The sequence below is a fragment of the Streptopelia decaocto genome (genome assembly GCF_964273445.1).
Source record: "Streptopelia decaocto genome assembly, chromosome: 19".
NCBI lineage: Eukaryota > Metazoa > Chordata > Aves > Columbiformes > Columbidae > Streptopelia > Streptopelia decaocto.
Window position 1 is genome coordinate 903,100 of NC_138674.1, and position 16,507 is coordinate 919,606.

The window sequence follows — 16,507 nt, forward strand, 5'->3', positions numbered from 1 at the left end:
GGGCTGTGCAGCCTTTGCCCCCCAGGTCCCAGCACAAAGGGCTGTGCCCAGCTTTGGGGGTGATTTCGCGGCGCACAGTCTGAGCTTTGGGGGGCTGAGCTGTGCCGGCCGGGCAGGGCCCGTGGGGTCCCGCGGGTGCCGGGGGGGCTGCCCGTTCTCCCGCTGACGGCCGGCGCTCTCCCCCCTGCGCAGCCGTGTGCCCCTCGGACCTCCAGCAGCTCTGGAAGGAGGTCACGGCCGCCCAGCCCGTCGAGGACAGCATCAAGCAAGAAGGTCTCGACCTCACCACCAACACCTCCAACTCTACCTCGTTTTCGGCCGCCAAGGTCTCGCCTCCCATTTCCCATCACCCTCTGCCCAATGGACAGAGCACCATGCACACGCCGAGAAGGGACAGGTAGAGCCGCGTTGGGCCCTGGCACTTTGTGTTTTTACCCCCAGGGAGGTGGAAGGGGCCGGGATCTGTCACCTGTGGGGCTGGCAACAGGCTTGGGAGGGCTGAGGGGTTTCTGCCCACCCCATAAGCAAATCCTATTGCTGTTTTTCTGCGCCCATGTGCCCACAAAGGACATGGAGCCATTGCTGTGGGGTCTCCCGTGAGTCCCCAAGGGCTGGCCCTGTGCATGGGAACGCTGGAGCATCACAGCAGCATCTGATGGTCCTTCTCCCTCTTCTGCAGCTCTTCCCACGAAGAGACCCCCAGCTCCCACCCGCTCTACGGCCACGGAGAGTGCAAGTGGCCTGGCTGCGAAACCCTCTGTGAGGACTTGGGACAGTTTGTCAAGTAAGTTTTGCCCTTTTTGGGGAGGTTTTTCTGGACTCGGGGAGAGCCTGCGCTCTCAGACCGGGACAGTATGGGGCTGGGAGGCGGGAGACCATGAAACAGGTCCAGACACCCCAAAGTCTGTCCGCCTAGAGCCGGGGGGCCCTGTGCAAAAGGAGGAAACACCAGGGATTGCTGGTGGAGGAGAAGAGACCCGCCGGAGCGGGCAGGAGCAGGCAGCAGGCAGGGGGGGTGCAGCTCCCTCCCGGGGGGCAAGGCGGGGGAAGCAGATGGCAGCGCGGCCGCCCGCTGCTGCTGCTTGTGGGCTCCGGCACTGACTGATTAACTCTGCTGTCGAAGAGCCCTCTGCTAGCGTCAGGGTCAAACAAATTGTTTTCACGCTTCGTCAGAGGTTTACTTAATTAGTTCATTTGCAATTAGATCTCTTTGTAGCCAGGATTTTTAGCAAAGACATCAGAAGGAACTGACGGGCTTGCTTGCTGCTTTCCCCCCGCCTCTCCCACTGTCTGCTTGGCGCCACAGCCGAGATGCTCCGGCGTGCGTTTCGCTCCTATTCAGCGAGATTTTGGGTTTTTAGAAGCGATCCCATCTGCTGCCATGTGCTTGGGGTGGCTCCAGCGGAGCATCCCTCACCGCGCCAGCCTCCCGTTCCAGGACGGAGCTGGGCAGAGGCCTTGCTGGGAGAGGAGGAGGAGGAGGCGCGAAGGCCGCCTGGGGAGGCCGCAGGAGCGTTGCCTGGTGGTGACTGAGCGAGGGAATGAGTCAGGCGCCTGCGTCCGCCCGCCTTCCTCTGACTCACGGGGTGAACCCAGATAAGGCATCTCCTCTCCGGGCATGTTTACATGGCGGGGCAGATCAGCAAGTTTGGCTTTGGGAGCTGGATCTGGGGATGGCCAGGGCTGGAGGGTCCCGTGTCCCACCTGCCTGTCCCCTCTCTGCCAATGTGAGCACGTCTTGGGGTGTAGGACAGACAGACAGAAAGCTTGCAGCTCCCCAAGGCTGAGCCCAGCTGCAGCCTGGGCCTGGCTTTGAGTCTGAGCCTTGAGCCTCAGCTCAGGAGGCCTCAGCGCCGGGGTGCAAAGGGGCAGCGGTTTCTAATCACCTGTGAGGGCCGGTGGGAGCCGTCTCCGGTCCTGCTCAGCGCAGCCTGGGCTCTCGATGGCCTTTCCTGGTAGAAGCGGCCGTGCCAGGGTCTGCGTGCGGGGAGAGGAGCGGCGGTTGGTCCGGCCGCAGCCCTGCGGGGTTCGCTCGCACACGGGCTTGGCAGCTGGTCCATGTACCAGACTCATTTGTGCAGGTTGGGGCTGGAAGCCTCTCACAAACAGCCGGGCGAGACTCCCGCTGTCTTCCACATCCAGACCAAGGGCGGACACTCCTGGGGAACCTTCTCCTGGGACATCTCAGCAGAAGTATCTGAGTCCTGGTCCTGGAGAACATTGACCCGTGACCCTGGGATGCCTGCGTGTTTCCCCGTGTAGGTGCCACCTTTTGGGCTGCCCCTGGGGTGGCCCTGCTGCTGTTTGCACCCCCCTCTCCCCTGTCCCCCTCCGGTGAGGACCCCCGTGTTTGCACCCGCCCCAGCGAGGACACAGCCCGGCCACGCGACGCGGTCAGGGCGACACGGTCAGGGCGACACGGTCAGGGCGACACGGTCAGGGCGATGCGGTCAGGGCTACGCGGTCAGGGCTACACGGTCAGGGCTACGCAGTCAGGGCTACACGGTCAGGGCGATGCGGTCAGGGCTACATGGTCAGGGCTACACGGTCAGGGCGACACGGTCAGGGCTACGCGGTCAGGGCTACACGGTCAGGGCTACGCAGTCAGGGCTACGCGGTCAGGGCTACGCAGTCAGGGCTACGCGGTCAGGGCTACGCGGTCAGGGCTACGCAGTCAGGGCTACGCGGTCAGGGCTACACGGTCAGGGCTACGCAGTCAGGCCTGGCTGCATCCCCAGCTGCTGCTTTGCTGGGTCTGGGGGTGGGGACCCCACAAGGCGATGTGGGGTGTCCCTGCAGCCAGCAGTGTCACCCACTGATGGCCTCTGCCTGTCCCCTCCCCAAGAGGGAGGGAGGGAGGGCGGCGAGGACCAAAGGTCCTGGTGCTTTTTAAACATGAAGTGCCTTGTAAACATGAGGCACGCAAGCGGTGGGATGAGGAGCGCTCTGGAAATGTCACCCTCTGCCTTCAGGGGTTTCTGCAGAGGGTGTAAGTAAATCTCCATAAAGCCGCCTTTGTCCTGGAAACCTGCTCCTCAGGTCGGGCGGCTCCTGCCCTTCTCAAGGACTTTCCATCAACCAGCGGCTCCTCCTGAACACCCAGGCGCTGCTGGGGGCTGTTCGGCCGCCCTCCAGCCCAGCTTTGGGGAAGGGCACAGCCCAGTTTGCTTGGCTGCCTTTGTGCCTCAGTTTCCCTTCTGCTCGTCGCACTTTGGGCACCCCCGACGTGGGCAGCATTTTGGGCATGTCCAGGCATAACCCCCCGTGTTCTTCTCCCCAGACACCTCAATACAGAACATGCACTTGACGACCGCAGCACAGCCCAGTGTCGAGTCCAGATGCAAGTGGTACAGCAGCTGGAAATACAGGTGGGTACGGCCCCAGCCCCAAAGGACACGCGTTTTAAAAGCTGCCTCCTTTCCGACTCCACGTGCCGTGTCTCGGCTGCTCTCTGCAGGAGGGGGTAGCAATCAGGCACCCCCAGAGAGATCCCCTGGTGCCATGTGGGCTCATTTTAACCCTCCTTCCCAAATAGGGGATCAAGACCTGGAGGAACCTCAGACTATTTCCCCCTCTGATACCAGCGTCCCTGCACAATTGTCCTGGGGCTGGAGGGAGGAAGGGACAAGCCGCCTCTCCTGCCCAAAGCGGCCCTGTGGGTACAAGGAGGTGGCACAGACCTGGAAACCACCTGTGACCGTGGGGTTTACCCACGGGCGGGACGTGAGTTCCCGTGCCCCAGCCCTCGCGCCCGGCTGTGCCGCCGTAGCGGGAGCCACAGGGCTGCTGGGCTTCATGGAAATCAGGCCACTTATTTCGGTGTCTTTGAGCCCAACCTCAGGGTGCTATTTTTGGAAAAGCGGTTCTTTAAATAGTGCTTTTCCCAGCATCGTGGCCTCCCCAGCGTGCCGTGTGTAATTCGGTTAATAGAGAAGGGAGGAGGGAAAACAGGAGGAAATGGAGGGTTTTCATCTTGGGACTTAAAAGCCATGGATTGGGAAGGTGGGACGGGGCAGGGTCCCTGTCAGAGGGTCGCACACCGAGGCCCCCGTGGTGCGAGGGTGCCCGGGGGTGGGCCAGGGGCTGGCGGGAGCTGGACGCGGTGGTGCCCATGGCGGTGGTGGCATCGCGGGGGATGCCGGCCCGGGGGACAGCGGGACGTGGCGTGGGGCAGCCTTGGCAGCCGCCCACAGTGACAGCAACGGGGCTGTGGAGTGGGGAGACGCAGCAAAACCTTCCTGGGTGGGAAGCATCCTGCTCCCCAGCCCTTGCTAGAGCGAGAGGTTCAAAGTAATTACTGGGGCTTAAAGAGAGGAGGGGAAGAAGGAAAAAAAAGGCGGGGAGGAAAAAAAGCAAGCTGAAGGGTGAGCAGAAAGCCGTGTGTGCAGAGAGGAGAACCTGCCACCAGAGCTACCAATTATAAAGTTTTCAGCGCAGAGCCCCCGCTGTGCCGGCGGAGAGCGTCTGCATCACGAGGGGAGACCTGTCAGCTCTAATGAGCACCACGACAGCGAGCTGCTCCAAACTTGCGGCAAACTCCGCTCCGGCTCCTGCTTTAACTCCTTCCTCACCCGGCTCCAGCGCCCGCCTGGGGAGGGGGCTTGGCTGGGGGGAGCCGGGGACACGGCCGAGCCCCGAGCTTGAGGGGTCCTGGTGGAAAGGGAAGGTGACGGGAAGAGAGCGGGTGTCAGATCCCATCGCCTCCGCCGGCCTCAAAGTCTCTCCTGGTGCCACAGTGAATATTTCACCCTTCTCCGCACTCCGGGGAGTAAACAGGCGGAGCGTGCAATTAAAGCGATGTTGCGTGTCCAGGTGGATGGATGGACAGACGGAGGGATGGGTGGATGGACAGGGGCTGAGCAGGAAGCGGTAGAGGCTGGAGGAGGGTGAAGGGGACACGGGTGGCTGGCACAGGGACCAGAGCTCCCAGGAAGGAGCGCGAGGGCTGCAGCGGGTGGCTGGGACATGTGAGGCTCCGTTGCATCACAGATCTTTCATCCGGCTGCACACGTGGAGCCGGAGCAGCAGCAGCACCTGTGTCCCCGCCATGGGAGCCGAGCCCCCGCGGAGCCGCGGCCCCACTGGGTGGCAGGAGGTGGCACTGGGGACACAGGAGATGCTGCCGCCCGCAGGCAGGGCGGGGGCTTGGCGGGCAGCTCCCCCCGCCCTGGGCACCTCCACGGCCGCCTGACCTCCTGACCACCGCTTCTGCCTCTTACCTCCCGCAGCTGGCGAAGGAGAGCGAGCGTCTCCAAGCGATGATGGCCCATCTTCACATGAGACCTTCAGAGCCAAAGCCTTTCAGCCAGCCTGTAAGCGTGCGTACCCCTCCTGCCCTCCTACACCCCACAGCCGCCCCCTTCCCTCCCTCGCCCTCGTCACTGGCTGCCGTCCCCTCCCTGCCCTCTGCATGGTCACCACGGCCCTGCACGGCCCAGCTGGACAGGCTCCCAAAGATGGACGTGCCCTGAGCACGCTCCGGCGCAGGTGGCCTGGTCCCTTGTGCTGGGACAAGGCGTCAGGAGCGAAAGGCAGCCTGTGCTGGCGTGTTGTGCTGCTCCACGGGCTCAGAGTGCAGGAGATGCGTCCCCTCCCGCGGCTGCATCACATCCCTGCCGAGCCCAGCAAGTCCCCCGCTCCGGCCCTTCTCTCCTGCTTTGCCGCACGAGCCGGCTCAGCCCCGTGGAGCTGCGAGGGCTCTGCCACCCCCTGCCATCCCGGTGCCGGTGCCCACACCTGCCCTCCGTCCCTCCTGTCCCTGCAGCTGAACCTGGTCTCCAGTGCCACCCTCTCCAAGAGCACTTCCGACACGTTCCCCGACGGTTTACCTCATCCCCCCACCTCCGCCACGGCGCCCATCACCCCCCTGCGGCAGGGCCCCTCCGTCATCAGCTCTTCCACTCTACACAACGTGGGACCCATCCGCAGGAGAAACTCGGAGAAGTTCTGCACCCCGATATCTTCAGGTGAGCTCGGGATGGGGCTCTGCACCCTCCATCACGCAGCTGCGGCTCCCGAAGCGGGTCACTTCACCCCCTGCCTCCCTGTTTCTTGTCCCCCTCTCCAGAACTTGCACAGAATCACGAGTTTTACAAAAACGCGGACGTCCGGCCGCCCTTCACGTACGCCTCGCTCATCCGGCAGGTGAGTGGCTCCCCAGGGCACAGGGTTCAACTCTGCACCCCGAGCTGTGCTGTTCCCCGCTTTCTCAGTCCTGGGGGAGCCCCCACACCCGCTGTACCCCCATTTCTGCCCCTCATGCCTCACTGCGGGACGGGTGTCAGACCCCACAGGATGTTGTGAGTGATGCTTTTGTCCCCTCTCTGGTTTCCAGGCCATCCTGGAGACCCCCGACAGGCAGCTAACGTTGAACGAAATCTATAACTGGTTCACGCGGATGTTCGCCTACTTCCGGAGGAACACGGCCACCTGGAAGGTGAGAGCAGCCCCGCTCGGCGCTGCAGGAGATGCTTCAGCTTATGTGGGCACCTGTGGTAAAAGACCAGTTCATTGCACAGCCCTGAGATGGCACAGGAAATATTTTTTTGATAAATCCCAAATTTTCCCCAAAAAATGCATCCCTAGTCACTGAGGCCACATCAGGCGTGCAGCATGATGTGTCAAAGGGCTGTGCTGTAGAACGCCGGGGCTGGAGCGGAGCTGGGGCTGGAGCGGAGCTGGGAGAAGGGCAGAGAAAAGAGGCTGGAGACAGCAAATAAGGTCCCTGCTGCCCCGGGGCAGGGACGCTGCATGCAGGAGATGCTGCAGGTGCAGGTGCTGGTATCGTGGGGACAGGTGGTGTCTGGGGGACCGTGGGTGAGCGAGACCCCACACGGTGCCTGTGCCCAGCTGCGCACACGGGGCTGCGTGGGCGGGTTTGGCACCAGGGGGTGGTTTGCACTGGCCTGGGCTGACGGGTGTGGATTTTGGGACAGCACCCGGGCGCTGGGGCTGCTCCCCCCTCGGTTGTGTAGAAATCACTAAATCTGTGAGAAATGAGAAAACCCATTGCAGAGGGAAGGGGCGGTGGTGAGAAGGAGCAGTTGGTGCCCCAGCCAGGCAGGATTGATTGAATGTTTCCTGCTGCACGTGTTCACCGAGACAGCTTCAGGGAAACCAGCAGCAACGTGGCTGAGGGAGGCAAACACTTAAAAAGCAGAAAATAAGCAAGATGCATTTTGAAAGGGTTAAGGAGGAATTGGTTACTCTGGAGCCCAGGGCCCCCGTGTGTTGCTGCTGCAGATCGGAGCTGCCTGCGGCGGGGGCTCGGTTCAGCGCAGCCAGCTTTGGGTGAACAAACGGGTGTTTTGGCACCGAGTGCAGGAGGCGGTGCCGGCCGGGGCCGGCGCGTCCGAGCATCCCCGGGGAGGCGGATGTGGGGCTGGCAGGGCTGTCTGGGCTATTTTTGGTCCTGGCCGTGTCGCTGCGTGGGTCTGGAGTCCCCCTCACGGCACGGGAGCGGCACTGCAGGCACCGCGCCGGAGCAGCACCGGCCAGCACCGCGACACCCGGCGCTGGGGACACCGCAGCGCTGGGGACACCCGGCTCTGGGGACACCCGGCGCTGGGGACACCTGGCTTTGGAGACACGCTGGAGGGGACGGGCACCATGGGCAGAGCAGGGGCCGTCTGGGACAGCATTTTTCCCACTCTGTGCCTCTGTTTCCCCATCTGTAGAAGGAAATAATGGTGGGTGAAGATGCCTTTCTCCTCCCCTTCTCCTAGCTGAAAGGAATAAGTGTTTTGGGGATTTTTCTTTGCGATTCACCCACAGCCTGTGTCACTCAAGGGCAGAGTTGATGGCTCAGAGGGGCATCCCCAACCTCCTGGTTCCCTTTTTGCTGCTCTTTACTTTCTCCTGCTCCACCACCAAAAGGGATGTCGGGGATTAAAAAAGCTGGGGGGCGATGATTCACTTCACAACTCTCAGTGCCCAAGGCCAGACCTTGTCAAGGTGGGGGAGACGCAGGAAAAAAATAAGGTATTTCTGCTCTTCAGAAAAGCACCATTTCTGCAGCAACTTCTCCCTGGTGTCCTGCCCGGGCTGGGACGGGTGTGGGGCGAGCTGGGTCCTGCCCCACGGCGGGACAGAGCTGCGGGGGCCCCGGGAGACCCCCGGCACAGCCCGAGCAGCGGGGCGGGGGCACAACGCAAACATCATTAGAAAAGACAAAGACGAGGAGCAAACAGAGCAGCCAGGTCTGGCACTGAACAAACACTCGGAAATGCAAAAGCCACGTTAGGATGATGCAGGGACCCCCCCAGCACCGGGCGGGGGGGAGATTCCCGTGTTTGGGGGGTCTCGCCTGGCACCTGTGTGTCCTGGGACCAGCAACCAGTGCCAGGGACGGGACATCCCAGCTCCAGTGCTGCTGAATCGCGTCCTGCCTGGTGTCAGGGTGTATCTCCACTTTTGGCTTTGCAAATTCACGTTCCCTGGAAGCAGGGGGGGCAGGGGGTGTCAGGGGACAGGACAGGGCTGCGTCCACACGTGCAGGACGGGTTTGGCTTTGCCACGTTTCGTGCCATCGGTCAGGGCTTTGTTTGGAGGAGGAGGAAGGAGCGCGGGGCAGGACCCGGCACCGGCGCGGAGCAGTTCTGTGTTTGGCTGCCGGGGACAGGGGTTCAAGGCAGTGGCCGCCCCGGCCCCCCAGGCACAGGCCAGGAGCGGGGGGTGCACGGAGACGGTGCGAGGGCAGAGCAGGGACCGGGGACTGGAGGGAGGGAGGGAGGGATGGATGGATGGATGGATGGATGGATGGACGGATGGACGGACGGACGGATGGATGGATGGATGGATGGATGGGAAGGAGCCCAGCTTTGTTTGGTTTTGTCCTTAAATTAAAAAGAAAAAGGGGCGACAGTGCAATTTGATGAGTTTCCGGGAGCTCCAACACTTTCCAGCGCGGGGGGGTTCGGTCCTTGTGTCTCCTTTTGCCTTGTTGTGTTGGCCGGCTCCTTTGTTTATACAGCCCCCATTCGACCTTTTAAATTGCTGTTAATGTTTTAGCGTAACGAATTAGTCTCTCATCACGAATCAGGACTCGAAATAAAAAAAAAAAAAAAAAAAAGAACCCTCCGAGGCCAACTTGCTGAAATTGGGGTCATTCTCATTTGCAAGGCAGAGAATCCGAGAACCTTAATGCAAGGAAATTTATTCAAAGGCAGAGCCCCGGCGTGATTAGGCCCTTTGTAATTATAGCTCGGAGAGATTCCACTCCAGCCTCCTGCCTCCCTCATGGATTAGCAAGTGAGTCGGAAAAATACACAGGATTTAATTAGAGGCAAATTAAAATTGGTAATGAAATAGGGGCAGTAGCAAATGGCAGGGAGTTGGAAGGGGAAAAGGGAGCTGGTATCTCTCGGGGCTGCACTGTCTGCCTACGTGTGCGTCTCTTTATTTTACGTTTAGAAATGTAAAGATGGTCGATGTAAAGAAGAAAGGGAAGGAAAGGACCAAAATGGGAGGGCGGGGGGAAAGGAAAAGAAAGAAAAGGACTTGCTGGCTTTGCTGAGCGAGCTGCAGCTCCCGGGTCCTGGCTGGTGCGGCCCGTCCCGTGTCCCCTCTGTCCCACTCCCCGTGTCCACCGGGGTCGTGTCCCTGCTGCGTCTGGAGGGCCCAGCTCCCAAACCTGCCCGGTGCTGCTGGGATGCACGAGCGTTTGCAGCATCGCGGGCGCTGGGCTGGGGACGAGCTGAGCTCGCCAGAGCCGCGGGGACCCGCGGGCAGGAGGAGGAGGGTGGGGAGGAGGGTGCGGGCGAGGGCCGCGCCGCTGAGCCCGCTGCCGCTCTGCCCGCAGAACGCCGTCCGCCACAACCTCAGCCTGCACAAGTGCTTCGTGCGCGTGGAGAACGTCAAGGGAGCCGTCTGGACCGTCGACGAGCACGAGTACCAAAAGCGAAGGCCACCAAAGATGACAGGGTGGGTCCGGCTGCCCCGCGGGACGCGGCCCCGCAGCCGCTCCCGTGCCCAGCGCCGCTCCAGCCCCCGTCCCTGGGCTGGGAGCGCTCAGCCGTGCATCATTCCGCTTCCTCTCTTTCTGCAGGAGTCCGACTTTAGTCAAAAACATGATTTCAGGACTCGGTTACGGAGCACTTAATGCAAGTTACCAGGTAAGGAGCCAGACCCATCCCTGGCAGGGGGCACTAAACCTTCGCCGCTCCCCCGTCCCGTTTTCCATCGTGGTCTCATGTCCTCCGTGCCTTGAGCTACTGCTGTTCTGTGTCGCAGGCGGCGCTGGCAGAGAGCAGCTTCCCGCTGCTCAACAGCCCCACCATGATCAACACCAGCTCCGCCAGCGCCATGCTGCACGTGGGCCACGACGACGTGAGCAGCACCGTGGAGCAGGTCAACAGCAACGGCAGCAGCAGCCCGCGCCTGTCCCCGCAGCAGTACAGGTCAGCCTGCCCGCGGACAGGGGTGTTACAGGGGGTTTGGAGATGAGGGACAGTGGCACTACGGGCACCAGGAGCTGCCCGTTGCCTCCTGCGGCTCCTGTCCCCCGGGTGAGGGGCAGCCAGGGGACGGGAGGGTTTGGAGCGAGAACTTTGGGGGGTTGCGGCTGGTGGGACCGGCTCCCCGAGGCTGAAGGCTTCCCCCCCACAGCCACCCAGTGCACGTGAAGGAGGAACCAGCCGAGGCCGAGGACGACAGCAGACCCGTCTCGCTGATGGCCACCACCAACCAGAATGTGACGATTCCTGACGACAGGGACCTGGAGGAGGAGCTGCCGGTGGAAGACTTGTCCTAAGGACCCCTTCCTCCTCCCCACCGCGGGGAAACCCTTCCCACCCTCCGGCCGGAGACCAAGCGACGGCTCCCACCTCCCCAAGGTGACCTTCGGCGTTAACCTGTTTTCTAAAGGCACTTCACAAAGCAAAAGGGTTTCCTTGGTGCAACAACCTGTTGCTGTCGGCGCATCCCTTCCACCCCCCGCTCCACCCCGGCTCCGGTGACTGACCGACCCTTGCCGCAGGGACGTCCCGCGACATGAGAAGCAAAAACCCAAGAGCTGGACTTTTTCCTCCCCTTCTCCCTTGGTTAGTGACTGGTGAACGAGGATGGTAGGTTGTTTCTGTCCGAAATGGTCCTTCCTTCCTCCCCTGTGCGCGGTGGGCACGGGAGAGGCAGCTCCAAGGCCTCTTCCCGGCGATGCTCCGGCCTCCAGCGCCCGCCCGGGAGGGAAGGAGGTGGCGGGGACCGCTGTCACCTCTCCGTGCCTGGTGGGTTCTGCACTAGGAGGGACTGCGGACCCTGCCCACGCGCTGCCTCCACCCAGCTTTGGGGGAAGAAACAGCAGAAATGGGGGCGAGTCCTCTGCCATGGCCTGGATGTCGGGCTCGCTCCGTTGTCTCGTGGCTGGGGAAGGATGAGGACTGGCGCGTCGGTGGGCCCGTGTCCCCTTGGCTGTGTCACCTCCGGCAGGTTGTTAAACTCCCAGCAAGCAGAGCAGCCCTCACCGGGTTTGCCGCCTTCCCCGAGTCCCCTGGTCCCCACTGGTGGGGCAGCTGGTGACCCCCAGCAGCGATGACCGTCCCCAGCTGGCCACCAGCACCGGGCAGCAAGGACATGTCCCTGCGTCCTTCTCTGTGTCAGCGGCAGCGGGTGACACCTCTCCCAGCCCACGGGGGTGGCCAGTGGCTCCTGGTCCCACACGTGCCCGGTTCCTCCACCGAAGACGGGCAGGGGCTCCGAGGCACCGGTGTGGGTGACAAAGCCAACCCCCCTGAAACCCCGTGGTGGCCACACGTGGCCGCGGCCGGCGAGCAGCGCCTGCTGCCGCGAGGGCTCCGCTTTCATCTCTGCGTTATCCTCTTGCGTGTGTGTGCATCCAGATGGGAAGATACCAAAAGATTGCTCGAGACAGAAGGTCCGTAGTTCAGGAGAACAGATGGTATTAATGCCAAAAAAAAAATAATAACGAGAAGAACACACCCAAGCAGCCCCCTGCTCCCTGCTCCTTCCTTCCGTGGGGGTGACGTGGGTACCGGCGCTGGCTCATCCCGGGCGCAGCTGTAGCGTCCCCCGTGTCCTGTGCTGGCCCCGGGGACCAGCAGCATCGAGGTGCCCTGGGGTCTGGGGGGACTCACTGTGGTGGACATGGAGCTGCTCTTGTTGTTGAGCCCAGCTCGGGGCTCCCCGGAGCGCTGCTCCATCGCTGCCTGTCCCCGTCCCCGGGTTGGGATGGTGGCAGCGGGGGCTATGTCACTGCCCAGCACATGGTCCCCTGCCCCAGATCCTGGTGCCGGCACCCCTGGAGCTGCGTTTTGGGTTGAAAATGCAACGTGCAGCTTTGAGCCGGGGGTTGTGTGCTTGTTTGCCCACATGCATCCCCTGTGTGACGTCCCTGAGGGGCTCTTGGCCCTGGGGACGCCTGGACCTCAGCTCGTCCAGCGCGTCCTTCTCGCTGCCCGTTGCATCTTCAGTTCCTGCAGATACGGGGGGTCCCTGCTCCCCCGCAGCCACCAGTGAGGCTGAGCAGGGCGCCCCACCGTGCCCCTCTGCCCCCCGGCACCATCCCGGGGATGCCGAGACCCTCGGGGAGCAGCACTGGGGCCGTTAACGGGGTTCACCAGCACCCCTGGCTGCTGCTGCAAAGGGGCCATTTTATCTTGCCAAAAACCCAGAGAATCCTGCACAGCCTGGTGCCCCAGCCCGCACGTGTGCAGCCGTGGGCGCTGCGTGCCGTGGGCGCTGTGTGCCGTGGGCGCTGTGTGCCGTGGGCGCTGTGTCCGGCGCGCTCGGTGCTGTGCTCGGTGCCGCGCCGATCCGTGCCGGCCCTCGCTAGGTGTCTCCACTCGCGCCGTGTGTCCCGCGGCCGCTCGCTCGGCTGCAGTGTCAGGGTGAGCAGGTTCTCCAGCGCCGCGGCCCCGCCGGGCTCTGCCGGGCTCCGGAGCCCTTGCCCTGGCTGGGCTGTGAACCGAACCCCGTCCCTTGCAGCCTGGGTGCAGCCCTGTCCCCTTGTACCTCCAAAGCACCAGGGGGGCTGCAGCCATCCTGTATTTCCCCTACTTGCTTTCTTTTTCCCTTTTTTTGTTTTTTTTTGCTTTTTTGGTCTTTCAATGTTAAGTTATTGTCTCACACAGGTTTACAGCTGCGGGGTGGGTGTTGCTGGTGCCGCACGTTGCCGCTTTGCCCGTGTGGAGGAGCGGGGAGCTGCTGGGGGCGCGGGGGCGCAGCCCCTCGCAGGGTCCCCTGCCCCACCAGGCTTTTGGGTTTTTGCTTTGCATGTCCCCACTGGGGGACAATTGTGCCTCTTAGGGCAGCGCCAGCACCCGGTGTCACCTGCGTGCTCCAGCGTGTCGGGGACGCCCCGGTGTCCCTGGGGAGGGAACGACCTGCCCGCGTACTGGGAGTGACCCGGTTTGCACTGGTGTCACCGTCCTTCCGCAGGGGGGAGGTTTTGCAGCCCAGTGCTGTGGGCGCTCGCTGGGCTGCGGGGCCCCCCCGCTGTTTCCGGGCTGTTTCAGCAGCTGCTCCCCTTGCTTTGCTCCTCCTGGGTCCTTTCCCTCCTCTTCCACCTGCTCTTCAAATCCAATTTCTTAGCAGCTCGCAGCCCCCCATTATTTTACATACGGTTCAGCCAAACCCCCAGCGTGCCCGGCGCTGGTGACCCCCCCAGCGACCCCCCGGGTCCCGCTTGCGGGGTGATTTATAGTTTTTTAAGCTTTTCCAGAGGTACTGACACCCCCGCGACGGCTCCCGGGGCGGACGAGCCGCGTGCCCCGCGGCTCCAGCCGAACCCGGCGCCCCCAGCCCCCCGGGCCAGCCTGGCGCTTCCCCTCCGCGCTGGGCATCGCCGCAGCTCCTCAGCTGCCAGCCTGCCTCCCAAGAGCACTATATATATATTATATATATATATAAATAAATATATAAATATAAAGGAGGGTTTGTTTTTTACACACATGCACAGGTTTGGAAAGTCCTGTGGCTCCGGGTGGTGCTTCGGTTGCTGAAACGGGAATGACGAGGGGTGATTTGGTGGGAAAGGCGCCCGGTTTGGTGCTCAGGGGTGTGTCAGCCGTTCTCTCGCCCCGGCGCCCCGGCCCAGCGCGGCTCCGCGGCCCCGGCGGCGCCGGCCCCGTCCTCACCCTCCGCTTCGGCTCTGCCGGTTTGGGTTTTACAGGATTCTGCACGTGTTACCTCAAACGCGCGCTGGGCGGGGGGAGAAGGATAAAGGACCAAATGCAACGTGTGGCGGAGTTGTATGTCTGTATATACTGAGATATATATATACTGGGTTTAAACCTACCAACACCAATTGTTCTTTTTGGTTTTTTTCTGTTTTCTTTGTTTTCTTGCCCGTTTCTTTCCCTGGGGCAGCTCCGCCAGGGGCAGCTTTGAGCACCTGAGTAAAGGCGTTTTCCCGTGTCTCCCACTGAAGGAATTGCTCAGTTTTCCGTGTTTCTCTTCTCTTTCCGATGATTTTCCCGCCTGGCGAGCACAGGCCGAGCCGCAGGGTGGTCAGAGCCAGCGCTGGGAGGGCCGGGCGCCGGGAGCGCTGCGGGGGCAGCGCAGGCGACGGGCGAGCAGCAGCCGAACCTGCCATAAACCAAAGGGGTTTGCTTTGTTTACACGCCCGCCAGCCTCACGCTCCCGTGGCCGTTTGTCCCGGGAGCGCTGGGGACAGGGGGGCCGGGGGAGCCGGGGTTTGGGGACCCCCCGCGGTGTCCCCGCTGGGTGCCAGGGCTGGGACCCCCCGGTCCCCAGGCTGCTCTGGGGACGTTCCAGCCCGGCCACAACCTTTTCCTTTCCCTTTTCTTTCCCCTTTCTCCGTCCTCTCCGGCGCCGGGTGGGAAGGGGACACTGGCGGGGGGACGAGGGCCGGGGGGCGGGAGGACGGGGGTCAACCGACCCTTCCTCCGCCGCCCCCTCGCGCTGTGTAAAGGAAATAGCGTCGCTGTGTATTTGTACTCTGAACTTCCGTGTGTCTGCTTTGGCAGACGGTAAACCCTTGTACAGTAGATCTAGCTGCATGTAATCTGTATGGACAATGGCATTATAAAATGCAATAAAATAAGTTACCTATCGCGCTGCTGTGCTGCTGCTTTGTTATGGTTATTGAGAAAAGAAAAGATGCGCTGGTAACCTCACACTTTGCTCCCTGCATCCCCGGAGCCGAGGAAAGGCCTGGAGTTCCTGCGTGTGCTGATGGAAGGACAGAGCACCCGGCTGGGCTGGGGGATTCCTGCAGCTGGGGTGGGATGGGAATGATGGGGTGGAGTGGGATGGGATGGGATGGGAATGATGGGGTGAGATGGGATGGGAATGATGGGGTGGAGTGGGATGGGGTGGGAATGGGAAGGATGGGGTGGAGTGGGATGGGATGGGATGGGAATGGGAAGGATGGGATGGGATGGGATGGGATGGGATGGGATGGGATGGGATGGGATGGGATGGGATGGGATGGGATGGGATGGGATGGGATGGGGCAGCATGGCCCCTGGAAAAGCGCCCCAGCAGCTCAGCCAGGAGGGTCCCTCCTCTTCCTCACAAACAGCCCCTGCAGGGCTGGGAAGGGTTTTCCTGGAGGCTGCGGCCAAGGTGAGTTGCTGCATGTTCACTGCGGTGAAGATCAGCCTGTTCGAATGAAAAATAACAACTGTTAAGTTAATAATCAGGAGGTAAGAGGGGTTTTGCCACAGCTCTTAGGGAATTCTTCTCCTCTCTCTTCTTTAATCTGTCTGTTAAGCCCCGTTCTGCAGCGAGGCCCCTCCGCCGCCCGCGCCTGGCTCCCCACCGCGGCTCCCCGCCAATATTAATAGACTGTCAGATCCCCTTTCCCTCCACCGCTCCGTCTCGGCCAAACTTGCTTAATCTTTTTTCCAGTGGCCCTTTTCCAGGGCTTTTGAGCCCCGGCCAGCTCGCCGGTGGCTTCCTGGGGCGCTGGACGTGCCCCCGGCGCCCCCGGGGCTGAGCCAGCACCCATGGGTGCTCTGCACAGGCCACGCGGAGGGGACCATCCCCAGCCTCCCACGGGGAGGGCGCAGGGGCTCGCGGGTGGGCACGGGCTGTCGATGGCTTGGGGAGCATGTGGCTTTGATTGATTTAACACTTGGAGAAAGAGCTTTTAACTTTTAAACTAGAAACTTTTTTTTTTTTCTTTTATTTTTTCACAATGGACATGAAAGTGTCCCCGGTCTGATTGCTGAACCGCTCTGGGGACGGGGGAAGAGGCTGGGACCAGCCGCCCCCTCCCTCCACTCCGGGGTGCAGAGCAACCCCGTGCACCCACAAGCGGGGGGCAGAGGCGCCCAGCGCTCTGCTGCCCCTCGGGAACCACGTCCCTGAGCTGCTGGGTGTCCCCATCCCCGAGCTGCTGGGTGTCCCCATCCCCGAGCTGCCCAGTGTCCCCATCCCCGAGCTGCTGAGTGTCCCCATCCCCGAGCTGCTGAGTGTCCCCATCCCCGAGCTGCTGAGTGTCCCCATCCCCGAGCTGCTGAGTGTCCCCATCCCCGAGCTGCTGGGTGTCCCATCCCCGGTGCACCCGTATCCTCCTCGGCGATGC

The 16,507-nt window shown here is 62.3% G+C and overlaps 1 protein-coding gene across 5 annotated transcripts in view; it reads left to right on the plus strand.

Annotated features, from left to right (window-relative positions):
* FOXP4 (forkhead box P4) overlaps positions 1 to 15,019 on the plus strand; it is a 53,063-nt gene extending 38,044 nt beyond the window's left edge. For 3 of the 5 annotated variants that reach the window (XM_082068947.1, XM_082068949.1, XM_082068951.1), the window contains 11 exons: positions 193 to 397; positions 680 to 784; positions 3,281 to 3,368; positions 5,229 to 5,318; positions 5,765 to 5,966; positions 6,068 to 6,144; positions 6,335 to 6,436; positions 9,800 to 9,921; positions 10,046 to 10,112; positions 10,231 to 10,397; positions 10,606 to 15,019. In XM_082068947.1, the coding sequence (XP_081925073.1) occupies positions 193 to 397; positions 680 to 784; positions 3,281 to 3,368; positions 5,229 to 5,318; positions 5,765 to 5,966; positions 6,068 to 6,144; positions 6,335 to 6,436; positions 9,800 to 9,921; positions 10,046 to 10,112; positions 10,231 to 10,397; positions 10,606 to 10,750 (1,370 nt within the window). In that variant the 3' untranslated portion in view covers positions 10,751 to 15,019. The remainder of the gene's footprint in view (positions 1 to 192; positions 398 to 679; positions 785 to 3,280; positions 3,369 to 5,228; positions 5,319 to 5,764; positions 5,967 to 6,067; positions 6,145 to 6,334; positions 6,437 to 9,799; positions 9,922 to 10,045; positions 10,113 to 10,230; positions 10,398 to 10,605) is intronic. The other 2 variants (XM_082068948.1, XM_082068950.1) reach the window with 1 other exon arrangement.
* Positions 15,020 to 16,507: the final 1,488 nt, after the last annotated feature.